Below are 8,411 nucleotides of genomic sequence, written 5' to 3'. Positions count from 1 at the left end.
GCTAAGAATCAAAGCCAGGCCCTGTTCACATCAGCGATCACTACACAACTAAGCATCCCTGACCTTGCTAGTTGCAATTCTGCTGTTCCACAGGGAGGCAATGGAGGGACCGCGGGCGGTCGGCACGTGTTGCACGGCCTGAGCCTGGCCCGGCCCTCTGCCTCACCTGTTCCTGCTTAGCTCTTGCCCCGTGGGGCTGTCAGCTGTTCACCTCTCCCCAGGCTGACTTGGCTGAGCACTCTTCCATCTGCTTCTGATCCTTGTCTCCTATCCACCATTTCAAATGTCTGAAGAGAACGACAATGGTGCAGACAGACAGCTGCGTGTGGTTGGAAATACTAGAGAAGCACGGCCTTTATAGAGATGGGACCTGTGAAGGCCCAAGTCAAAGAGGTGTCCCCCTCCCCCCCCCAGGTACACCCTGAGCAGACTAGGTGCTCACAGACTCCAGTCCTTCCTTGAGGATCTTGTGTCCAAGCTCCCCCCCCACCACACTTCCCAACCCTGTTCCCTTCCGAGTGGGCAGCCGTCACTTCCATCTCAGGGACCTGAACGTGGACTTGTTCCTCAGAGCTGGTGGCTGCTTCACAATGGATCAGGCATGTGTTCTTGCTTCTTAACCAAGTGTGCACCAGTCAGAACAGACGAGAACGGACTCACAGAAGACCCGCCTAAGGGTCTAGGCAGATGACAGACGTGGCATGCACAGAATATGAGTGCTACCAACATTTTAAGATTAAATTTCGCATGAAAATCTATTCTAGGGCACAAGGACAGCCAATACCAAGCCCCAGGACTACCGAACTCACACACCACACAGGAAACATGGAGCCCTGTTATAAAGTGATTTTATTAAATTGATTTAGACATACTGTAGGTCAAATAATATTTTCTGAAGATAACAATTATGGACTTTAAAGCTTGACATAAAATTAGTAGCTTCAAAAGTGTTAGTTGTATTCCCCAGCAACAGCATGATAAAATAATTCAACTATGTAGAAATATAGAACTCTAGGACTAGCTGGAAATTGGGAAATCATTTAGTCCAGTGTCCTCATTCTGTGAGAAAACTAGACCTGAAGATTAAGCGATTTGCCCAAGCTTATATACCTAGTAGTAATAAAGCTAGAAATCAAACCAATTCTTCCTAAAACTAAGATTCTATCGATGATATTTCAACTGGCTCTCTATCAACTCAAAGTCTAGGCTTTCCTCTAATGCTCCACGCTGTGGTGACATTGAGTTAAGACACTACAGTAAATTGCTGTGGTGGCTGTGAGGCCTGGAAGGGGCTTTGTGAGTCAATAGCCCTCTGGAGAGGGGGAAGGCAGTGACCAGTGGGCCAGAGGCTTGCCTGCAGGCGTCTGCACTGAAATGCATGGTAACAGATTCATGCCCAAACACAACCCACTGACTGTGTGCTCCGATCAAGCCTCCTCTACACACCAAGGCTTCAGTCTTACAACAGCCTCTTCCAGCCAAACACCTAAAAAGCAAAACAAAACAAACAAACAAACAAAAAAACAAACCTGCAGAGAAAAACCAAGCAGTCTTGTATTTCTGACCATCTGGGAAGTTCTTTCTCCAGCCTTAAATGGCTGGCAGAAGCCACCAAGCCAGTCACCCACTTCAGACTTACAGGTCATTAGTTTCCCCAAAGACTTCCTGAGCAAATGACTGCATGTGGGAGACCGAGAACGGGAATGAGAAGGAAACGGATATGGGAGCTTTGTGTCGGTGTCACCGGGGACTTTTGGTCTTCTCAACATCCCTCGAGTTCCTCCGAGAGTTTTAGCATCAGTCAGTAGAAACAAAATAAACACAAGAGGCCCATAAATGCTAGGTGCTAAGCTCAGGGCTCAGCGCCTGCCTCCCTCCCCAAACTCCCTCCAACACCTGCATCTCGTCCCCAGGGCCAGCAGCACCTGTGCTGTGTACTCACACTGCTCCCTCACCTGGCCCCAGCACCTTCAGCGCAGAGTTTCTGACCCTTGCTACCTGGCCCCCCACCCCCCTCTACATACCACCCTAGTTTATTTCTCATAGCACTTAATCACTACTGCAAACTACATTATTTATGTGTTAACTTGTTATCCCGTTTCCTCCAGAGGTGAATTTCATGATCCAGTGGCATTCCCAGCACCCAGTACATGTCCGACACCCAGGAGGCGTTCAATAAATACTCAGTGAATGAATGAGGATGGGTCAGCAATACACACTCATGCCTAAAAAGAACTGTATGTGATCCATGATGACATCTACACATTATTGCCTGAGATGACAGATCCATCCTCAGTGACTCCCCAGTCAGCCCTCCCAAGGCCTCCCCAGCTGGTAGGGAACCCCGCCATTTATAAAAGGAGCCCAAGAGGGTCACTCTTGAAGCAGACAAGCTCAGTTTGCTTGCTTCTTCCTCCCTGATATATACATTCAGCTACTTAAAAAAAATTTCAAGTTAAAGCATGTGACGCAGCCACTAGGAAAAAAGTCTAACTTAGAGACACAGTGATTAGCAGAGTCCACAAACTAAAGAAAAGTTCCAGAGCATGTACATCTGCCAGTGATTTCCTGATCGGCTGAGTGAGTGCATATTATGACTTTCCTAAAATCTAAAATGAAATTTAATGCCATCTAGGAAGGGGTAGGTGTTTATAGGTACTCTGAGGACACGAGGTAAGGTGGATTCAGAAATAATGGGATATGTGGAAAGCTATGTCAGAATTGAGTCAAGTGGCAACCTCAGAAATACCAGGACTTGGCCTTCAAGGGAGCTGTCCATCTTTAAATGCACTGACCGGTAGGTAGGCTTGAATAAAGGAAGGAGCGTGTGGTCCAAAAGGGGGTGTCTGGCATTGCCTTGAAGCACAGCACAGATAGAAGGTGACTCAGAGGCTAAGCAAGACTCGTGAGTTTTGAGGATTCTTTCAGCTGCTGAGGCATGTTGCCAGAGTCCCAGGAAACACGTACCCATGACAGGGACACAATACTCCATCTTGGGCACATACAAAGAAATTCCAAGTTCAGAAAAACACAACCTCACCTAAACCTCCTCAGAAAGAATGTTCTTCTGGGAACTGCTGTAGATGTTCCCGGGGTCAATGTAGGTGGATTTGGGGTTTCCTTCCTAGTGGCACTTACGGGTTTAAGATTTTTAATTCTTAGCAAAACATCTTTATATAACTGATATTTTGAGATGGTTTCTCTCCTTGGTGTGTACTCTCTGGTGGATGCAAAGACTTGTACTCTGGCTAAAGGCCTTGCCACACTCATCACACTTAAAAGGTTTCTCCCCTGTGTGCACTCTCTGGTGGATGCAGAGGCTAGAACTCTGACTGAAGGCCTTCCCACACCCACAACACCTATAGGGCTTCTCCCCTGTGTGAACTCTCTGGTGGATGCAGAGGCTGGAGCTCTGACTAAAGGCCTTCCCACACTCGTAACATTTATAGGGCTTCTCTCCAGTGTGGACTCTTTGATGCATGCAGAGGCTGGAGGTGTGCCTGAAGGCTTTCCCACACTCTTCACATTTGAAGGGCTTCTCCCCAGTGTGGACTCGCTGGTGCATACAAAGGTTAGAACTATTACTGAAGCCTCTCCCACACTCACTGCAGACATACGGCTTCTCGCCAGTGTGGACTCTCATGTGGATTTGAAGATGGGAGCTCCAGTTGAAGGCTTTGCCACACTCATAGCATTTATAGGGCTTTTCCACAGTGTGGATTTTCTTATGTCTATTCAGTTTTGTTGTCGTGCTAAAATCCTTACCACAATCATCACATTTATAGACCTTCTCTCCTGTGTGGTCTCGCCAATGAATATGAAGTTCTGATATGTGAAAGAAACCCTTATCACACTTGTCACATTTATGGGGTTTCTCTGCTGTGTGGATTTTCTGATGCATAAAAAGATCTGCTCTCTCAGAGAAAAATTCCCTGCACATGGGGCACTTGTAGATCATTTTTCCTATTTGGTATTGTGACTTAGAGAAGAAAGTGTCCTTACAACTATGAGTTCCAGGACTGCTACTTCATAAAGCCTCTTATTTTGCCATCTTGGCAGTCTATCTCAGGCTCGCTCTACTGGGCAAGCTTACTGTCAGCCCCAGCTTCTCCCTGCCTGTCTTTCTGTGGAAGGCTTCTTCCTGCATAGTGTTCCTCACTCAGAGTTCTTACTGATTACACAGTCGCACTGGCTTTCATAAGAATCCCATAGCTCACCAGCACAGAGCTTTCTTTCCTTTAGACCCCCTGTGGTCAACATTCCAGGGGCAGGAATGAGCAAGCTTTGTTCGGAGCCCCTGGAGTCTCTCCGATGTGCAGTACTCTTCGATTTCTCACTCATAAAACAAAGCCTGTGTAGTGCGATCTGTCTGTCCAGGGCAGAAGGTGCCAGCTGGTGGTGAGTCCCGGTAGCACCCTCAGAAGAGTCAGAATGTCGCTCTGCCTCCTGCCCATCAGATGGCAGCTCTTGACAGCATGAAGGTTCCTTGCTCCAAGGACAGCCAGCCTGGGAACTCTATACAGTAGCACGCTGGTTTTCTGTAATACAAACAATAGACAACATACTATGTCCTTTCTGCCCAGAAACATCCATTGATCTCAGGATTAATATTACTTAAATGGGACAGAGGGGGCACAGGGGAACAGGGGATACACACACACACACACACACACACACACACACACACACACACACACACACACACACACACACACACACCTTTTTTTGGATCCTGAAGAGGCAGCTCGCTCATCTTCCAGAGGGACGTCTCTTGGACTTGCAGGTCTGAGAAGAGAATTTGAAGATATCATGCTCCTGTTCTAGACCAAGTACATGATCAATTACAGCAGCTTATCAGTTATCTGAACATCAAGGAGAGAATCTGACAGAAGAGAACTCCTCTCAAGACTCATAAGCAAGTTCGAGGATTAGCTGTCCTGAAGAATAAGAAAAAGCACCTCTGCTTTGAAAGATTGACCCCACGTGTGAGAAAGAAGATGCATGTCAGCATCAAACATTGCCTGGCTAACCCTCCTCAATGCCTTCCTGGCATGCAAATAGCTTCCGATCTTTACCCTGGCACTAGGGCCCTGCATGGCCTGCCTGGTCCTCTCTGTACTTCGCTCTCCTCTTCAGTTCCCACATAAGCCAACTGCAGCCTGCCTTAAGGCCTTTCCGTCTGCTCCCGGGCTGGACCCCCTCTCCCACTGTGTCAGCTCCCACTCCCCTGAGCAAACGAGGCCCTCAGCAGGAGTCAACATTAACCTCAGCTGGGTTTGTCAAAGCACATATAACTTGTAATTATTTTGTTTCCCTGGGTTTTGACCCCTCCTGTACTGGGATGTAAGCACTGTGAGAGATACTTGGCATGTTGCTAACTACCACGCTCTGGCTAAGTATGTCCATGGTCTTTTAGGACCCTACTCCCACCCCACCGGGGCTGCCTCATTCTAGAGAACAGACAGGAAAACATCTGCCATTGCCTTATTTTAGGCTGTGGATAGTCCCAGGGGACAAAAATAGAAAGATGAGGAGGGGACTGAAGAAGCAAAAACCCCCCAATTACTCACCAGAGAGTATCTGAGGCCATGTTGGCAATCCTTTCATCTCACACATTTTATACAGTGATACATCAAGTAATGAATGAAATGGCATCAATAGGCTGCATGTGTATGTGTGTGTGTACACACATGTGACATAGCACATACACACGGAAGTCAGAAACTCCTCAAGAGCTGATCCTTCCTTCCCACTTGTTTTGTTATTGTGTGCTGTCAGGGAGTCTCCTGTCTCCCCCCATTTCACTGCAGGAGTGCTGGGATTACAGACACACACTAACATGCTTGTGCCCGTGCTCAGCTTTACCAAGGTTCTGCAGACTCAAACTTGAGTCCTTGTGCTTACACAGCATCTGCTTTTACCCACTGAGCCACCTCCTCCACACCCTCAGAAAGCCTCCATAAAACAGCAGCTTTTTAAAAAGGACTACTTTGTTTTTATGAATGTATGTACATGCCGTGTGTGTGTGTGTGTGTGTGTGTGTGTGTGTGTGTGTGTGTGTGTGTGCCCACGGAGGTTAGAAAAAGGTGTCAGATCCTCTGAAGGTAAGAGTTATAGGTGGTTCAGAGCTATCTGATGTGGGTGCCGGGAACTGTCCTCAGGAAGAACAACAAGAGTGCTTAACCACTGAGCCATTCCTACAGCCCCTAAAATGACACTTAACAGTTGCTCCAAATACAGACAAGGTATATGGTGACCAAAACATCAACAGAGAGCTTGCTCTGGGTCAAAGTGTTAGGACAATAAGGCAGTGGTCACTGTCCCAGGCCAAACTGAACTCTCTCTGTGGTAGGTTGCCAGGGAGCAGGCAGAGAAACCTGAGCCAGGCTGTAGAGGCAGTTACCCTGTTTGCGGCAAGAATCCAAGGGTGCAGGGGTGGGGCTCTGGATCAAAGACAGCCGGACTACCATACAACAGCAGGTCTTCCTTTGGAACCTGACACAAATAAACCACCAGCTAAAAGAGGCTATTGGGTGGCACATGGGTACTGTACCTACAAAGAAATGCCACTATAATACATACACAAAGCAATGTCTAGTCTTGGGTCACTCTGATGTCCACAGGAGTGGCAAGGTGATACGGTGCTTCAGAAACAAAACAAGGAAAAAGAAAAGTAGGCAAAGTAAAAAGCACAAAGGACAAGCCTTTCAAGCCAGTGAATCCAGAGTACAGGAGAGGATGAGGAAGAATACTGTGTGTCTTGCTGAAGTGCCAAGAAAACAGCTCCCCCTCCCCCCGCCAGGCCAATGCAGAAAAGGCTGAGGGCCAGGCACACCGTCACCCGGGGTGCTATGATCCAAATGAACCCCATATGGTTCAAGTCTCCAGTTGAGCCTGTACGCAGGACATGAGCTGTAAGTATCTCAGAAGAGCTGCGAGAGGCAGGGCTACGGTGGCCACAGAGGACAAAGGAAGCCAGCCTCTGGCCTTCCTCTGAGCCAACACCAGGCACACTTTTTAGGAAAACAAAACAAAACAAAAAAAGCAACTGAAACCCCAGAAAATGTGCTAGGGAACCAGCCAAAGGCCTAAATACTAGACAAAGCTCCACAAGTTGGATCTCTAGAGACAAAGGCGTGGCTCAGTGATGTGCCATGAGCTCCAGAACTCTGAAGGGTTAAAAGCACATGGCTTCTAGAATGCTCAAGACTTGGCCTTATATAAGCCTCATCTTCAATACCCAGCAAGGCCTGCTTGGTGTGCCTGCCTGCTCAAAGTGACCTCACACTGCAGGTGAAACTGAGGACTGGTGCCCACGTGAGGCAAGAAGTCAAGAACTAAGTCTTCAATGCCCGAAAAGGACACCAAGAAGAGAGGCTCCAGGCTGTGGCACTGAGGGGCCCCTGAGGGTAGGACACATTACAACAGGTGGGACGGGGGAAGGGCTGATGGCAGACCACCCTCAGAGGCGGTCAGGCCCCAAAGCCACACACAGCTGTGTTGGCTGCTACCACACTTACGCTCCTCCTCCACAACTGCACACGCCCCAGCTCTGAGTTCCAGGAGAAAAGAACAGAGCAAGCACAGATACTCCAAATGAGACCCAACCTGAGGCAGAACTTGAGTGACAGACTCTACTTTAAAAAAAGTTCAGAGCCAGGCTGGGGAGGAAGGGCTGGTAGTGGTATTGGAAACATGGCTTCCTTTAACATTCCCTGGTACATGCACTGCTGACCAGAAGGTTTAACTTTACTGATTGAAAAAGGTGAGCTCTTGACTTTCTGAGGGATTTCTCCACGCAGGCCCATAATTTCCACCCAGTAATGCAGAGCAAGTGTGTGCGGTCTCCACAGAGCAGCAGCTGGGGAGGCAGCACACTGTGGAGCAGGGACCAGGAGAATGTAGGTGCCAACACTAGATGCCAGTTCTCTGAAGTGGAAGCCAAGGATGGTAAGCTATAATTGTGTGCCACACATGGACACCTGGGTAGGGGGACCCCAGTGAAGTTCCTGGAAAGCTGCAGCCACACACACAGCCTCCAACTTCAGCCACCACTGTGGAACAGGCCGAGGTCAGGACTTCCACACAGGCACGCAGCTGTCCCCACTGGCTGAGGAAACCTGAAACTAGAAACCCAGCAGTTGAACTTGCCCAGCCTGGCTAGCCAGGTGAGGTGAGCAGAATGGCACCCTGGGAGATAACTCTTAGAAGATTACAGGAAGATGTGTGCAGAGCAGCTGGGGGCTGATGGCATTTGAAATAGGTGTGGGAAAATGATGGTTTTTCCAAAGATGGGAAACTGAGTGAGGCGATCATGTTAAATGAAATGAAAAGAAAGGGGTTTAGACATGTCCTCCCTCAGTACCAGACCTGGCATACAGGTCCCAGCATGGTTTGGCATCCATTTTACT

The 8,411-nt window shown here is 48.3% G+C and overlaps 1 protein-coding gene across 1 annotated transcript; it reads right to left on the bottom strand.

The window, feature by feature from the left end:
- Positions 1–831: 831 nt before the first annotated feature.
- Znf664 (zinc finger protein 664) lies at positions 832–4,100 on the bottom strand. Its single transcript, XM_076560213.1, has one exon. The coding sequence runs from the start codon at positions 3,956–3,958 to the stop codon at positions 3,173–3,175; it is 786 nt and encodes a 261-aa protein (XP_076416328.1). The 5' UTR covers positions 3,959–4,100; the 3' UTR covers positions 832–3,172.
- Positions 4,101–8,411: the final 4,311 nt, after the last annotated feature.

The sequence above is a fragment of the Peromyscus maniculatus genome, chromosome 23 (genome assembly GCF_049852395.1).
Source record: "Peromyscus maniculatus bairdii isolate BWxNUB_F1_BW_parent chromosome 23, HU_Pman_BW_mat_3.1, whole genome shotgun sequence".
Classification (NCBI taxonomy): domain Eukaryota; kingdom Metazoa; phylum Chordata; class Mammalia; order Rodentia; family Cricetidae; genus Peromyscus; species Peromyscus maniculatus.
The sequence above is the reverse complement of the archived record's forward strand: the minus strand, read 5'-3'. Positions and strand labels throughout refer to the sequence as shown.